At 41.8% G+C, this 18,483-nt stretch overlaps 1 protein-coding gene across 2 annotated transcripts in view; it reads left to right on the top strand.

Moving 5' to 3' along the window:
* Positions 1-18,483, top strand: part of nalf2 (NALCN channel auxiliary factor 2) — a 447,747-nt gene that overhangs the window by 394,883 nt on the left and 34,381 nt on the right. For both annotated transcript variants that reach the window (XM_043705041.1, XM_043705042.1), the window contains exon 3: positions 4,926-5,097. In XM_043705041.1, the coding sequence (XP_043560976.1) occupies positions 4,926-5,097 (172 nt within the window). The remainder of the gene's footprint in view (positions 1-4,925; positions 5,098-18,483) is intronic.

Below are 18,483 nucleotides of genomic sequence, written 5' to 3'. Positions count from 1 at the left end.
AAAAATCAATATAATCCAAGTGAAATGATTTTTAATTTGGTGAAATACCTTAGTTCAGCTTCCATTTTTGGACTCATTAAAATAACCTAATATTTTTCAAGGATCTGCCTAGCCTCTTCCCTCATTCAATACTACTCCCGAGAATACACAAACGTTTAATTTCCAAACTAGCTAAAAAAGACTTTTTTGGTCATTAACTTATTTATCTTCCTAGAACTTGATCTGTACAGTCAATTGCTGTGCTTCCTATTTTACAAGTGACTACATGCCAATGTACTCCATTGATTGCAAAGAGGTTTAGGATAGACTTAGATCATAGAAGGGGCTATATAAATGTGGGTCCTTGGTCTCTTTCTAGCTGTGCAAAACAATGCCATTATGAAGCCCTGGTTCTGCACCTGATCCCCAGGATTGATTCCATTAAATCAGTTAAGTCTCACTGGGCCTTCATTCTGAAACAAATCGTCTACCTTAAAATAAAATTTCATTAAGACTAAATCTTTCAATCTCTGGAACACAAACTGGCACAATGTGGTGACTATTTGATCTTCCTCCTTTCCATCCTCGGGCTAGTGAAAGCACTTAGGTAATGCACGAGCTATCCGTGTTTATTATTTTTCTATGTTGCCCCTGGTCACTGATGCCTGTGGGCTAACTGCAGCATAGCCTTTTAAATCCAAGCCTCAAAACCACATCTACTCTCTGCTATTTCATTTAAGCTAGTGGCTGACAACGTACAGGCTTCTTGTGACAAATTTGGCAAACGCACAAATCTTGCATTAAATACTTTTCTTTCTTCCAAGTAAAACAGAATCTTATAAAAGGCCCTTCAGCAAAGTCAGATAGAGTGATACATCATGGAAGCAGACTCTTCAGTCCAACTAGTCCACACTGACCATTTTCCAAACTAAACCAGTCCCAATTGCCTCTGTTTGACCTATATTCCTCCAAACCTTTCTTATTCATCTTCTTATCCAAATGTCTTTTAAATGTTATAACTGTACCCACATCTATTACTTCCTCTGGCAGTTCATTCCACACATGAAACACTCTGTGTCAGAATATTGCCCCTCATGTCCTTTCAAAAACTTCTCCTCTCACCTTAAAGATATGCCCCATAGTTTTGAACTCTTCCATCCTGGGAAAAAGACCCTTGCTATTCACTTGATCTATACTTCTCATAATTTTTTGAACCTCTATAAGGTTACCCTTCAACTTCCTGTTCTCCAGTGACAAAAGTCTCAGCCTATTTTTATAACTCAAACCCTCCATTCCCAGCAATGTGCTGGTAAATCTTTTCTGAAGCCTTCATATAACAAGATGAGCAGGACTGCACACAGTACTCCAGAGGAAGCTTCATCAACTTCCTATACTCAAAGGTCTGAAGCAATGGACTGATGGAGAGGATCATCTTGACTGCACATATCCGAACACATTATTGTACTGGCATTTCTGCTGCTCATGTCAGGGAAAATCTTCAAATGAACAGTACCAACACCTCGGTTATCTTTCTCCTCCGTTTCTTCTTGAGCCAACTCTCTTGGGCTCTAAGCTAACAGTTGTGGCCTCTTTATTGTGAAACCTGGCTGTGGCTGTAGATAGCAACAAACCCATTCTAATTATGGTCTCCCCAGCAGTTCAATCATACACTGAAGTGATGCTACAACATTATTATTGCTGACCTATTGACTGGGGCATTGGCAAGCACAGCATGATTTTCTAAACTGTTTAAGGAATACTTTCAAACTGCTCATGAATTTTAGCAACAAAATAACGAAGTGATGTTTTCTGCTGTAAAATCCCAAATGATACACATTGTTCACTTCAGTCTGAAGAACCAGAAGATTGTCTACTTTGTTCTGGTAGTTGAAGCAGGTTAATGATTAGATGAAAACAGCAGCTGCACTGTTTTAGTTATTGGCTGGAGGTATGTAAACATTTTCATGCAGTTGTGATCACCATTGCATGCCTGCTATTTAACTGAGGATGGTACTTAACAAATTAATTTATACTTCAGTGCTTTTGTCATATATTACATGTAATTCAATGAATGCATACATCAAAAAGCAATGCCATTTTAGAAAGGATGTGAAAGCATTGGAAAGGTTGCAGGAAAAAATGGGGCTGGAGAGAAGGAAGTTTGGTTATGTGAACAAATCGGTAGAGTTGAGAGAAGAGAGAATTATAAGGAGATTTGATTGAGGTGATCAAAATCATAAGAGATCGCGACAAAGTTGATGGAGAGAGACTGTTCCCAATGGTGGAAGGATCAAGAACCAGAAGACACCAATTTAAAGTCAATGACGAAAGGAAATAGTGACATGAGGAAAACAAATTCACTCAGTGAGCCATTAGGAAATGGAATCAATGTTGAAGAGTCTGGTAGAAGCAGTTTCAATTGAAATTTATCTGAAAAAAATCTGTTCAAGCGTTGTGTGGGAAAAAAATGGTTGAGTTTGCCTAGTTGGGCTAAGTTACTCTTGCAGAGAGCCAGCACAGACAAAATTGTCTCCCTCTGTACTGATTCTATTAAACTGGAGCCACTTACTATTCCTAGGAAAGCTCTCTCAAGAAACCTCACTCGATCCAGAAACAGGTTAGTTTCCATGAAATCAGAAAGCTACTGATGATTGGCAGTAAACATTGAGATAATGTTGGTCATAGGACCATCTTGGATATCCTCTACTGACCACACTATTTAGTGCCCTGCCCGACTGGTTGGCAAACACTGCTACAACAAGTTCAGTCCCTTGATGCAGAAATTGACACATACATAGAGAAAGCAGCTATTACCATTGGCCAAGTCATGAAACATACATGGAATATCATTCGGCTGATGCTTAAGATTAAACCTATATAGTCTACCTTCTCAATCCCTTCTTGCATGGTTGTGCAATGTGGGTTACTTGCAACTATCAAGAAAAGAAGTTTTAAACAATTTCCATTCTTTCTGTCTGCAGCACACACCAGGTGCACCTTCCCAAAGGCAGAGCCCCAAGGTCCTCACTCAACAATCAGATTTGCCTTTGTGTATATGTGTGGGAAAGAAGATGGTTGCCAGTTATATCAGCAGAGGGTCACTAGCTGTCAATAGAAACAGTTGACAACCACCTCCTGTAGTATGGTATACACCACCAAGATGGCCAATGGTTGAAGTTACTTGATATCAGTCACCAAAGCTGAAAACAATATCCCATAATGACACTTAGGGCAGGACTTGCATCTCAAGGATTGGACTCTTCAGCTGCCAGCAAAGGCACTCTATATGAAGATAGCCCATCCAAAATGTACTTGTTTACTATGCGTCTATTATCTTGTATTGATGAAAGAAAGCTTTCATCTTGTATTGATGAAAGAAAGCTGGAGGTAAAAACTGAATGTTTAGTGAACTGTTTGCAAATTGAATTCACACAATTCTCCAGTCTGCCCCAGCAAACATGTTTGGAAGCAGCAAAAAGACCCCTTGTGATCTCCATGAAGGGAGTGATGGTACCATGTGATACTTATCCAGTCTTAATCCTGCTTTTACATCTTGCCATGCTCATTAGGTTTAAAGTACATATTGTGAGATCCATGTCCTCAAATACATCTGGTAAAGCAATAAACAATGCAGGATATGTACAATGTGCTAACCATTATAACGGGAATGCTCATTCAAAAATCACATAAACTCTGCGAAGGTCAGACGCATAAAACATACAATGGGAGATTTTGGTTTGCCTGCTGCCCAGTCCCACTGACAGATCAGGCAATGGGCAGACAATAAAAATCTTCCACCCATGGACTGCCTAGTTCAAAGTTTGAGTCTTCACGCACTGGGTGAGTAGCGATTCAGCCTAAAACAACCTTGCTTCTATACGTGTCCCAGTTCAGGACATTTATACAACTGTTCAATAATATGAGAAGAGCCCCATTGGTACTTGATGTAAGGCAACCTCATGAGCAGTTTCCAAGGGTTTCACAGGATCTACTCCAGAAATGGCACGCATACGTTTTCTAAACGATGTTTACAGGGTCAAGATTTTGTCTTGCCGCATTTCCTTTTGTCCATCCACCCAGCATACTTTGGCTTCCCCATCTGTTTTCAATGCATTGTTCTGGCTTCACTTCAACCTTGAGACTGGTTCCATTGGTACTGATAGATTCATGCTATTATGCTCCCTGCCAGCTGTCCACCAGATTTACACTGGAGTTAAAAATTGTCTTCCGTAATATCTGGATTATGGTGGATGAGGTCTGGTCACTGGGAACTGATGGGAGGCACTGAAAATGTAAAATGATTAATGTCTCCACAAAGAAGAGAGAGAGAACGAAAAGGAAAAAAAAAGCAAAGTTAGAGCAAGTGCATGCCGCTGGACTCTCCTTAATGTCAGGGCTGCACTGTGGGAATAGCAAGAACCTCTCTCTTTCTCTCTAGGTCATGGCTCAGAAAATCTAAAATAAGAGCATAAGATGCTTTAATAAGATGGATTATTCCATCAACACAAAAAAATAAACATTTTATTTATCACATTGCGTTTCAGGTTTGTGATCCAATGCCAATCAATTACTCTTACTGGAAATGATTATCAAAAACATTTGGAAACTTATTTTTGGAAACCACTAAAATGTCAGCTTAGAAAACAAGTGAGTCTGTCAGGTCACAACTGTGTTGGAGGAACTGGAATACTTTACTGGGCTTAGATGTAATGCCAGATAGTGAAATTGGATCAGAATTTGGAGACAACGGGAAAATACGGACCTGGGTGAATCCTGCATCGGACTTATTGATAGTTTAATGGATCGACCTTGTTTATCCACTACAAATACTTTTAACTGAAATGTATTGATTTGTCCAGATGCCAGAATATTTAAAAATGTGTCTTTTTTCTTTCTTTCTCTAACCTCTAACCCCAACCCAAATCTTCCCTCCCTTGTTTCTTTAGGCAGTCTACAAAGCGTGGCTGTGCTCGGAATATTTCAAAGCCACACAGCTGCTGTGTCCTCGCAGGATTCCTTGTAAGCAATACTGCCTGGAAGTCCAGGCCCGGTGTCCATTTATTCTACCAGACAATGAAGACCTAATCTATGGCGGGTTGCCAAGCTTCATCTGCACAGGTACAGATCCATCATTGGTAAAAACAATATGACTCTCGCTCTATGTTTACAAAATTCTCAAAGGCATCCTCCAGCGCTTCTTCCACCATCTCTAATCCCTTGCTGCATTTAGACAGTGAATGACCGAACGAGATTCAGTCAAGGCTGAGCTTGATCCCATTCCTCACCCAACACTCAAAGACACTAAATAGCTATAAGCTGTGGATGCTGGAAATGTGAAACACAATCAGACAACATTGGAAGCATATCAGTCACCAACTCTTGGGGAATCATGGACATAATGACTTTTACAGCCACCCCAAAGCCAATGAGAATACAGCAGCCAATAACTTACAGCACACTCCTGTGAACAGCATAGGATAACAATTTGAGAACTGTTTTTTGTAATGTTTTAGGGATAAGTATTGGTCAGGACAATATAAAGGAATTAAGTGTCAGCAAATGAGTAACAGTGATGATACATATAATGCAATATAGGGACCCTAATTATGTAGAGACATCTATAAGTAGGCAGAAGCTTTATCAGTGTGTAGGAAAATCTGTACATGTACAATGCTCTCAATGGAGAGTTTTGAGGATAGCATGTTGGACTCAAGAAACAGTATTTAAGGCCAAAGCCAGTTAGACCTCATTCACACAGTGAAAAAGATACAGAGCTAACAGCACTTATGCAAATACTTATGCATTGGATCCTTTATGTTGAGAAAATTTCAGTATTTCCTCTCAGAATTCAATAGCATTAGCATCGCTGCATCCCTGTCATCATCTTGGGGGTTGCCATTGACCAGAAATTGAGCTGGACCAGCCATATACACAGCATGTCTGCGAGACCAGATCAGAGGCTTGGAATCCTGTGGTAAGTGTTCGCCTTCTGACTTCTCAACCCCTGCCCATCGTCTACACAACACTGGTCAGGAGTTTTATGAAATATTCTCTACTTACCTGCAGCAACGCTCAAGAGACTCAGCTCAGGACAAATCAGCTAACTTGATTTAATAGCCACCTTAGCCATTCATTCCCTGCACCACTGATGCAGTGACAGCCGTCTGTACTATTCACAGGATTCACTGTAATAACCCACCAGGGTTCCTTTGACAGCACCTTCCAAACCATAACTTCTACAATCTACAATGACAAATTAGTCCATGGATGGGAATTCAACAAACAGCAAGTTCCCTTCCAAACCACACTCAATCTTGACTTGAAACCAACTTCTTTTAATGTGACTGGATTAAACACATTGCACTCCCTCATTATTCTAATTACTGGAGTTACCTAAAAGACCAAAAGACGTAAGAGCAGAAGTGGGCCATTCAGCCCATTGAGTCTGTTCTAACATTCAATTAGATCATGGTTGATCTGATAAAAACATTAACTCCACTTTCCTGCCTTTACCCCATTACCCTTTATTCTCCGACTGATCAAAATATCTGTCTCAGCCTTAACAACCCAGCCTCGACGTCCTTTTGTGGAAAAGAATTCCACAGCTTCACTATATAAAACCTAAAGAGCTACGGATGCAGTAAATCAGAAACAAAAACTTTGTTGCTGGGAAAGCTCAGCAGGTCTGGCAGCATCTGTGCAGAGAAATCAGAGTTAACATTTCAGATCCAGTGACGCATGCAAGGGTCACTGGACCTGAAACATTAACTCTGATTTCCCTTCACAGATACTGCCAAAGCTTTTCCAGCAACTTCTGTTTTTGTCCACAGATTCACTATCTTCTGAGAGTGGAAATTCCTTCTTATTTATCTTAAATTTGTGACCCCCTTATGGTCTCTGGTCCTAGACTCTCGCACAAAGGAAATAATCTCTTTCTGCATCTACTCGGTAAGTCCTTAAGAATCATCTATGTTTCAAAAAGGTTGTCTCTTATTCTTCTATATTCCAACAAAACAGGCCCAACCTACCTAACCTTACCTCATAGGACTCAGGATGAGTGAGGTGAATTTTCTCTAGACTGTGGGCAATGCCAGTAATTTTCTCAGGTTCAAGCATCCAAAACTGTTCATGTATTCCAACCATAGTCTGATTACTGCCTTGTGTAGTTTTAGCAAAATCTCCTGATATTTATGCTTCAATCTCTTTGAAATGAAAGCCAACATTTCATTTGACATCCCTATTACCTCTTGAATTTGGATGCTAGCTTTTTCTGATTCATGCACAAGGATTCCTAAATCCTTCTGTTCTGTAGTTTTCTGCAGTATTTCTCCATTTGAATAATATTCAGCTCCTCCATTCTTCCTGTCAAAGTGCACAGCCTCATATTTCCCCACCTTACATCGCATAGGCAAGTGTTTGCTCATTTGTTGAACCTGTCAATATCGCTGCGCAGACTCCTCCAAGAGTGCTCCCAATCAAGTCATGGTTTTAGAACAAAGAACAAAGAAAATTTACAGCCCAAGAGGGTGTGGAGTTGTGGGAAGTGGAGGAAGTGCAGATAACCAACAACCAGGTGTCAGCAGCAGGCAGCAAAGGGCTATGGGAGTGAGGGGGTGGGGGAATGGAGCTGGGAGTTGACAGGCAGCAGAGCGGGGAGTTGGGAGTTGACAAATGGGGGGAAGGGAGGAGGGGGTTTTGGGGTACAGGTGCAGCAGCAAACCCCAATGCCTGGGTGTGACCTCTGTCAGGGCCACTTCCCCGGTAAAGCAGCAGGTGAAGATGCCGTTGTAGTGAAGACGGAGCAAGTATGGCAAAGGGTCCACAGCCATGGAGACCCATTGGCAGATACCGTTAGTGAGAAGAAAATACCACTTCATCAGCCCCAGCCCCATTCCCATTTCTGCCTCCCCAACCCCTTGTCCCTAAATTCCTCATCCCCAGCTCTCTCTTTTCCATCCTTCTCTCATCCCCATCTCTCTCTCAAATCTATTCCCTCCATCCCTAACCACTTATCCCTAGCCCCTCATTCCCAGCCCAATCTAATAACATCAGCAGCACATGTAGACATTTACTGCAGCCTTTCGTGGTCAGCTGAAATAATTGGCTGCACATGCACAGAAAAGCAATTCTAAAGTTTTGGGTAATCATAATAATGACCATAGTGCCTTGAATGAGATCCCAATATCTCTCTTACTTTGGTTTTGGGCATAACCCTTTAAGGGTTCTAAACTGAGCAGACCTTCCTTCATTATTTCCCCTTTGCAAGACCAAGAGTGCTAATGTAAGAATTCTATCGTTATTGATTAGATTCCCTACAGTGTGGAAACAGGCCCTTCGGCCCAACAGGTCCACACTGACCCTCCAAAGAGCAACCCACCCAGATCCATTCCCTTATACCAAACACTATGGGCAATTTAGCATGGCCAATTCACCTAAACTGCACATATTTGGACTGTGGGAAGAAATCAGAGCACCCAGAGGAAACCCACGCAGACACGGGCAGAATGTGCAAACTCCACACAGACAGTTGCCCGAGGCGGAAATTGAACCCAGGTCCCTGGCGCTGTGAGGCAGCAGTGCTAACCACTGAGCCACTGTGCCGTCCCAATATATGCTGAAAGAGCTGGTGTTGAACTCAAAAACAATTCTGTGAGGAGATACCCTTGTGCCATTTTCTGAAATGAGTCTGAGGAATGCAAAAATGCCTCATTTCATTCATTTGTTTCCTCTGTGTGCCCATTTATAATGGGGCCATGTCTGTTGTCTTTTGCATCAATTTCCTGTTATTTCATCTGCCTGCTACCTTTTCTTCCCCTTGTCCAATGGACAGGGTACATTGGTTGCCAAACTGTTAAGCCTCTGGGCCCATGCTATAAACTATGCAACCTATTCTTAGGAGCCCTGGAGGTTTTTGCTGACTTAGTTCAGTTCAGTCCATGTGTTGGCAGGCCCATTCTCTGTGGAATGGAGAAAAGCAGCCAGTACTGTCATTCCTATTGCATACCCAATGATTCCTTCAGGAAAGTGCATTCACTGAAGACATTGTTGGCTCAACAACGATGCTTCCCATGGCCAAGTAACTTGCTTGCACTCATTGTGGCATCTCCTTAAAGAAGGGTTAAGGTAGCAGAGGAAGTTCCTCTCGTGGAACCCCTCTCTAGCACCGTCAGAAGGGGAAAATATTGGAATATAGAAGAGACAATTCTCTGATAACAGGTAGCAAGTCCAAGAGATAATTCTGGGATGCAATCAGCAAGCACTAGATGAGGACAAAAATAATCTCAGTAGCTACTTTCTTCATCTTTTTGTCTGTTTTCCTGAGCTAAATATGAATGAAGATGATATGCTTTGAAGAGAATCGAAAAGGCGCCATATAAATGCCTTAACTGTTTCCTAACTGGCCACTGTTTGCACTTAAGAAGAATGTGAGTATCTGCAGTTTGTAGCTTAACTGATTGCATTGTCACTGGTTATGTGAGGGAGACACATATCTTTAAAGTTTATCATCTGACACCAACATAGAATACATTACATGACCCTTAGAGAGAGAGCATGATGTGTTTGCCAGAATGCTTCCCACCTTCTGCAGTTGGTGGGCACCATAGGATCTGGGCTATTTCATCATCTCCAAAATGTTTAGAATTTAGTATATTTCCTTTGGAATTTTGCTGAGGTTTTCTTTTTATTACAGTGTCCCCTAGAGGCTGACTGCTGTAATTTTATTAAAGATGTTTTCTAATCAACCTATCCAGAGATGTTATTACACACTTGAACACAAGCCTCCTGCCCCAACAGGTAGGGGCGCTACCACTGTGCCACAAGAGACCCCGAATTATGTTGAATTTGATTATTTTAAATTAGTCGAATGCATAGCCGTTATGCTATAAATTCTTTTGCTCCCAATTCTGTGTCTTATGGTCCTGCTTCACAACCACCTGATGAAGAAGCAGCGCTTTGAAAGCTAGTGCTTCCAAATAAACCTGTTGGGCTATAACCTGGTGTTGCGTGACTTTTAACTTTGTCCACCCCAGTCCAATACCGGCTCCTCCAAATCATGCGTAGCCCAGTTCAGCCTGACCCATTCCCCACTGCACCCCCACCCCCCCACCGCCACAAATTCCCAACCATTGAATATTCCAGCTCCACCATCAGTCACACAGATGTCCATAATATCTTATGGCATATCCCTGATCGCAGAAATTCAAATGCAATCTGGATTGCTGCAGGTCAGCAGATGAAACTTCCACAAGTTTTAGCTACAGCCATGGTACATATAAGGTCATATTTAGTTCAGGGACAGAAGTTGAGGATATGCTGCGAATATTTATTCCTTCTATTTGTACCTTTTTTTTAACTGGATTTGTACTGGATTGATGAAATGCTGTAGAGTAGCTGCTTGTAAAAAGTTTATTTGGTGATGTTAACATTGAATAAAGTAGTACCTCTGGTGCAAAGTTTCAGTACTGTAGGCTACTTTTAGCTTTTACAATTGTTAGAATCTTGTCAGTTGTTTTCAATCATTAAAAGTCACAGTTTATGCTGGTGAGCTATGCCATGCACAGTTTGAGTACCATGTGCAGAGTCCAACATTCCCCAACCTTATAATGCTGTGGAGAGACATTGAAAACATGACTATCATTAGCAGGGCTGTGAAAATAGGCCAATACTATATCCTTTAATAAAACATGAAAGCAATAGCATTAGTGATACACTCTTTCTCTATGTAATTCCTTCCTCTGCTTTGCCATCTCGCAATTGCTTTGCAATCTACCTACATAGGGGATTTGCATCTGCTTCATGACACCTATTTCTCCTGCTTTCTCCCACTGTCTTCCAAGAGAAAGCTGGAGAACCCTCATTCAATACAGATTAATATTAGAAACTGGACAGAGAGAGTTTTTAGTTCTTTTTACGTAGAACTGGAAAACAATCCAATCTTTGAGAATTGGCACACTTGACAAAACGACAATGGAATTGTTTTCTTCTTCAGTTCATATCTATGAATTGAACCGACCAACTAGTTTATGAAGTCTTTCTGATCTCACAACTTGTGGTTTAAATTCATAACTTGCAAGAAGATTTTTTTTCTTTCTTTCAGACAATCACTTTACTTGCTTTCCTTCAATCCATTTTTATGATTTTGTGTTTTATGATCTCAGCGAGTTTATGAACAGCCTATGTTTTTTGGTTAATTTTCATTTTCTAACTCGCTTTCATGTTGTACAAGTCATCCTTCCTCTCTTGGTTCAATTCCAGTTGCAATCTTTTGATTTCCATTTCATGAAGTCCATCTTCACTTTCTGAAATAGTTGACTTACCCATGACTGTGGTTGTAAAGCAGTTTTGGCAGCTCACCTCTACAATTTTGACAGTACATCTGCTAATCAATCATCCTTGATCACCATTCTGACCAGGCTAATACACAAAACGTCTGGCTATGGATTGCATGCTAACAATTCCCTTGTGTTCTATATTACATTCTGCCAGAAACTTGGCTCTTAAAAACAAGATACTGCCACTCTGTAATCTTCCAGTACTCTCATCCAATTGGATGAGCTCTTCTCATGTCAAATCTCAGTGTCTCTGTGTCAGAATCCTGGAACTCTTTCTCCAATCGCATTGTGATCTATCTACAGCACATGGACTACAGCAGTTCAAGAAGGTAGCTCAACACCATCTTCTCCAGGGCAGTTGGGGTAGGCAATGATACCCACAAACATGAATAAAAAACCTTTTTCTTCAACCCCATTTACTTTCTGTGAATGAAGGATACTGCTGTAGCTGCCTGCATTATCTTATCTATATTGGGCTTCTTTTATGGCATATTTGGAATGCTGCTTGTTCCAATCTTACAGACAAACCCCCTCAAAATGCTCTTTTTCATTACCTTAGTGACTATTGGTGTCTCTTCCTTCTTCCAACATGAATTTAAAAATGTTACCCATCAGTCTTCTGACACTTCCCTTCCCTTAACTTCTCTGTCTCAATATTAGGGTATAGGCTAACAATCAATATTCACTACAAACTCATGGACTCCCATGGCAAACTTAACTATACCACTTCACAATAATTTCCAGTAACTCCACTCCATTCTCCCTGTTTCTCTTTTCTGTTTCATCCTTTTAGACAATCCGAATTTCTATACCAGTGTTTCTGATTTGTCTTCCTTTGACCTCAACCAAGATTTTCCTCTCACAGGCTTAATTCCACCATGTACAGTACTGGTAGCACCTGCGAGGAGAAAACAGAGTTAATATTTCAAGCTCAGAGACCCTTCTTCAGAACAGTAGGGTCTTTTCTGAAGAAGGGTCTCTGGACTCGTAACATTAACTCTGCATTCTTTCCATAGATGCTACCAGACTTGCTGAGTTGCTACACCATTTCTGCTTTCTCACTTGTTTCAGACCTCCAGCATCCCCAGCTCTTTGTTCTTGTACTTTCATGTACTTCCTCACTCATCATTTTCCAATCCTCCCTCAAATATGATACGGCTCCCCCATCCTCACCAGTCCCCACTGCCCTAGGTTCCATGGATCATATTCCCAGCATATGCATCATTTCCAGTATGATACATAGATCATAGAAAAGTACAGCACAGAACAGGCCTTTTGGTCCACGATGTTGTGCCGAGATTTAATCCTAATGTAAAATAAAATAACCTATGCACCCCTCAGTTCACTGCTGTCCATGTGCATGTCCAGCAGTTGCTTAAATGTCCCTAATGACACTACTTCCACCACCACCGCTGGCAACACATTCCATGCATTCACAACTCTCTGCATAAAGAACCTTCCTCTGATGCCCCCTCAAAACCTTTCTCCTAATATCTTAAGGCTATGGCCCCTCATGCCTGTCAATCCTGTCCTGGGGAAAAGTCTCTGGCTACTGACTCTATCCATGCCTCTCATTACCTTGTATACCTCAATCAGGTCACCTCCCTTCCTCCTCTCCAGAGAGAAAAGTCCAAGCTTAGTCAACCTCTCTTCCTAAGGTAAGCCCTCCAATCTAGACAGCATCCTGGTAAACCTTCTTTGTATCCTCTCCAAAGCCTCTGTATCTTTCCTGTAGTAGGGCGACCAGAACTGTACACAATATTCCAAGTGTGGTCACCAGGAACTTGTAGAACTGTAGCAAAACCTCACGGCTCTTAAACTCAATCCCCTTGTTAATAAAAGCCAAAATACCATATGCTTTCTTAACAACCCTATCCACTTGGGTGGCAATTTTGAGGGATCTATGCACTTGAACACCAAGATCCCTCTGTCCCTCCACACTGTCAAGAATCCTGTCTTTAATCCTGCATTCAGCATTCGAGTTCGACCTTCCAAAATGCATCACTTCGCATTTATCCAGGTTTAACTCCATCTGCCATTTCTCAGCCCAGCTCTGCATCCTGTCTATGTCACGCTGCAGCCTGCAATAGCCCTCGATACTATCAATGGCACCTCCAACCTTTGTGTCATCTGCAAATTCACTAACCCAACCCTCAACCTCCTCATCAAAGTCATTTATAAAAGCTACAAAGAGCAGAGGCCCAAAAACAGATACCTGCAGGACCCCACTCAACACTGACCTCAAAGCAGAATACTTGCCATCTACAACCACTCTTTGCCTTCCTTCAGCCAACCAATTCTGAATCCAGATAGCCAAATCTCCCTGTATCCCATACTTCCTGACTTTATGAATGAGCCTACCATGGAGAACCTTACCGAATGCCTTGCTGAAGTCCACATACACCACATCCACTGCTCAATCTTCTTGAGCTATCTTGTCACCTCCTCAAAGATCTCAATAAGATTTGTGAGGCATGACCTGCCCCTCACAAAGCCATGCTGACTGCCTTTAATCACGCTATGCTTTTCCAATTAGTCATAAATCCTATCCCTCAGAATTCTTTCCAAAACTTTGCTGACCACAGACATAAGACTGACTGGTCTGTAATTGCCAGGGATTTCCCTATTCCCTTTCTTGAAAAGAGGAACAACATCCAACTCCTTCCAATCCTCTGGTACGACTCCCATGGAGATTGAGGAGGCAAAGATCTTTGCCAGTGGCTTAGCAATCTCCTTTCTCGCTTCCTGGAGCAGCCTAGGATAAATCTGGTCTGGCCCTGGGGACTTATCAGTCTTAATGTTGGCCAGAATTTCCAATACATCAACTTCATCAATCTTGATGTGTTCAAGCCTGTATCCCAACTCTTCAAAGTTCTCATTCACAACAAGGTCCTTTCCTTATTGAAAATCAAAGCAAAAAACTCATTTAGGGCTTCCCCTATCTGCTCAGACTCCATGCACATGCTCCCTATGCTATTTCTGGTCCACCCTCCCTTCTCCCTAGATCATTCTCTTATTCCTCACGTATGAGTAAAATGTCTTTTGGTTCTCCCTAATTCTTCTTGCCAAGCCTTTTTCGTGTCCCCTCCAGGCTCTTCTCAGTCCATTTCTGAGCTCCTTTCCAGCAAGCCTGTAATTCTTTAAAGCTGTGCTAGATCCTTGCTTCCTCCACCTTCTTCCTTTTGATGAGAAGCTCCTCTGTTCTCGTCATCCAAGGTTCCTTAATCTTACCCCTTCTTGCCTGTCTCAGAGGAACAAATTTGTGCATCACTTGCAACAACTGCTCCTTAAACAGTCTCCACATGTCTGCTGTGCCCTTTCTGTGGAACAATTGCCCCCAGTCTGTACTTCCCAACTCCTGTCTGATAGCGTCATAATTTCCTTTTCCGAATTAAATATCTTCCCTTGGTAACTGCTCCTTTCCCTCTCCAAGGCTATGGTAAATGTGAGGCAGTTGTGGTCACTGTCACCAAAGTGTTCACCCACCATGAGATCTGACATCTGTCCTAGCTCATTGCTGAGCACCAAATCCAAAATGGCCTCTCCCCTCATCGGTCTGTCTACATACTGAGTAAGGAGACCCTCCTGAACACACCTGACAAAATGGGCTCCATCCAAACCATCTGCACTGAGGAGGTTCCAGTCGATATTGGGAAAGTTGAAATCACCCATAACAATAACCCTGCTACATCTGCATTTTTCCAAATTCTGAAAGCCTATGAGTTCTTCAATCTCTCTATTGCTATTAGGTAGTCTGTAGAAAACCCCCGATGTGCTGGCTGTTCCTAACTTCCACCCATACTGACTCAGTAGAGAAACTCTTCTCAACAACCTTTGTTTCTGTTGCTGCGATGCACTCTCTGATTAGCAATGCTACACCCCCTCCTTTTTCCACCCTCCTTGTTCTTTTTAAATGTTCTAAACCCTGGAACATCTAGCAACCATTCCTGCCCCTTGTGAAACCCACGTCTCCGTTATGCCCACTCATAGCCCCAAGTACCATACCACTACCAAATACACTTTTGCTTCCTCTTCCCTTTCAGGACACTAAAGGGCATGTTCATTCCATGACACCATTTTCCATTCCTCAAAGAGTCCAACAAGTTTCTGAGAGCGCCTATTCATGTGAAGGTAGGAGATGCAGCAATTGCCCTTTTAAGTCTTCCCTTCTCAATATCCAGAAATATTACATTTTACATTGAATGATGAATATTCTCCTTTTAAATTAAAGTCATCCATACATGCATATACTCAACATCAACTATGTAAGAGACCAAAATATCACAGACGCTAAAAATTTGAAACAAAAACTGAAAGTTCTGGAAACATTCAGCAGGTCAGGAAACATCAAAGAAGAGAGAAACAGGTTCAGTACTTAAGGGCCATGATCTGCAGTTACTGTGACAAAGGGTCATGGACTGCTGTTTCCCTCTGCACAGATACTGCCAGATGTGCTGAGAATTTCCAATACTTCTTGTTTCAATTGGGAAAAAAATTTTTTGCCAGCCTTCCAAAAAGCAATCCGACTTCTTGTGAACCAGCAACAGCTGCCTCAGATCTGGTTTGGCAGCTTTCCCAACATGAAATGTGAATCACAGAAATATAGTTAAGGTATGAAGTAAACAGAAGCAACTTGATGAGCAAAATAAATCAAAACAATAAATGAACAATTTAAAAGAAATAGTAATTGCTAAAAACTGATCGTTATAAAACAAACAGCACAGCTAAATAATATATTCTTTTTTGCCTTTCACTTAAGATGCAGAGCTGGCGAGAGACAGAATAGATTTCAAATCCTGGACACTGACCAGGAAATGGGAAGGGAACCTGGGTTAAGTTAAGGAGGTGGATTTAATTAACACTGACCTCACATTTGTCTCTGGTGCTATATGAGGACTCTGGATCTGTAATTGATAGAGATTAGAAGGATGACGGGGAGTCCGATTGAAACGTACAAAATATTGAGAGGGGTGGACAGAGTGGGCATGGAGGAGATGTTTCCAATAATAGGAGAGACCAGGACCTGAGGGCACAGCCTCAGAGTGAAGTGACAACCCTTTTAGAACTGAGATGTGAGTCAATTTCTTCAGCCAGAGGGTGGTGACTCTGTGGAGCTCATTGCCACAGAAGGCCATGGAGGCCAAATCATTGAGTATACTAAGAAAGATAGGTTCTGGATTAGTAAATGGATCAAGGGTTACAGAAGAAGGCGGGAGAATGTAGACAGGTTGAGAAACATATCAGCTATGATCGAATAGTGGAGCAGACCTAATGGGCTAAATGGTTGAAATTCTGCTCCTATACCTTATGGTCTAAAGTAAGCTAAATCTTTGTAAATAATTTGTATAAGTGAAAAAGCACCATTTGTCTTTTAATTTTTGTCTCTAACGTTGAAGTCTAAAGATTCTACACATTTTTAGAAATTCATCTGATTTTTCTCCCCTTTAGCTGTTTCAAACTGACCAGTTGTTTTTAATGTGAATCCTCCAACAAATTGAGCAAAATTAACTAGCGTCTTGAAGATTTTTTTGAGAGTGGGGAGAAGGTGTTGCGACTCCTGACCTGGTCACATTGAGATGGTGAATGTTTATAGACCACTTCATGTGAAGTTCTTGTAGCTTTTGCCCAAGGCAACTACGGAACAGAATTTACTTCATCTGAGCTCTTTGTGGAGTCTGCATACAGCAAGGGCAACTGGCCAAGGCCAGTGGGGGACTGCATGGAGTAACAGAACACTTTACTGGTGTACGGCCAGTTAGGATGCTATGGCCAGGAGCTCTGTTAGATTGGAGAAAATGGCCTTGTTTCGGAGTCCACATGTTTAGTATAGCCTATTGATGTTTTATAACATCTGCTATCTGCACAAGGCACAAGGCTACTGGTAAACCATAACCTCTGAAACGAAGCCCAGGACCACGGACCTTCTAAGAATATGCAGCACTCATCCATTGACTCAGAGTGTGAGAGACGGTTGGTACTGCCCATTGATAAGTGCTGTCTGCAGCAACCCTCCCAACACTGTGACTGCTCCTAAAATTTACTTGTGCCTCTTGCGATTTAGTGCCTTGTGTTCGCTGATCGCAATTTGGTCTCCTGTACACCGCACAGACCAAACGCAGACTGAGGCGATTGCTTTGTGTTACACCTTTGCTCAGCCCCCAAGCTTGACCCTAAGATTCCTGTCACTTGTTCTTTCAGTAACCTTGCTGTCACCTTGGCCTGTTATAGTGTTCCATTGATGCTCAACACAAGCCCAAGGAACAGAAATTCCTCTTTTAACTAAGCACTTCACAGTTTTACGGACTCAATACTGAGTTCAACAATTTTACATCAAAACCCCTGCCTCCGTGTTGTCTTGTTTCTTTCTGTATGTGTTCACTTTGTATTTATATTGCTGCTCCCCAGCCATTCACATCCTATTTGAGCACATCTTTTGTTTCATCTATTGCCACAAAACCTTTTGTTATTTAATCTCTCCTGCCCTCCGCCTAATACAGATCTTCCCTTTCACTCTCTCCATCCCCTCCATGCCCCTGTCATTCGGCTGCTCAAAACCAATTCCTTTTCTGCCTTTTCTCATTTCTGCGGAAGGGTCAGCATTGGTCTGAAATATTAAATTTGTCACCGTCACTGCAGACACCACCTGACCTTCCAAATGATCACAGCACTTACTGTTTTTACCTCAAATTACCATAGCTGCAGTATTTTATATTCTGATAGTTGCAGCAGTTTGCAATATCCCACAGTGTGCTATCAGTGCAGTGAAAATGAGTTTTTTCAAGAGATTTAGTCCATGTCAATTGTAAAAGTTCAAAACTAACAGACATTTGGCATTGCTGTCATAATTTTATTTTATTTTATATATATTTTATATGACCACTCTTCTACTCAACCATTACTTTGATTAGTGAGCATTAATATAAACCTCTGAAAACATGTCCATCCTCTGTTTGGGGTGCCACTGTGGCTTAGTGCCCCCTCAGCACCAGGGACCCAAGTTCAATTCAATCCCTCGATGACAATCTGCGTGGAGTTTGCACATTCTCCCCGTGTTTCCTCCTGCTCCCCCCCACAGTCCAAAGATGTGCTGGTTAGGTGGATTAGCCACGCTACGTTGCCCATAGTGTCCAGGGATGTGTGGGCTAGGTGGGCAGGGTTACAGGAATATGGT

This window comes from Chiloscyllium plagiosum, chromosome 15, assembly GCF_004010195.1.
Source record: "Chiloscyllium plagiosum isolate BGI_BamShark_2017 chromosome 15, ASM401019v2, whole genome shotgun sequence".
In the NCBI taxonomy this organism is placed as follows: domain Eukaryota; kingdom Metazoa; phylum Chordata; class Chondrichthyes; order Orectolobiformes; family Hemiscylliidae; genus Chiloscyllium; species Chiloscyllium plagiosum.
Note: the sequence above shows the minus strand (reverse complement) of the source record. Positions and strands in the feature narration are given on the sequence as shown.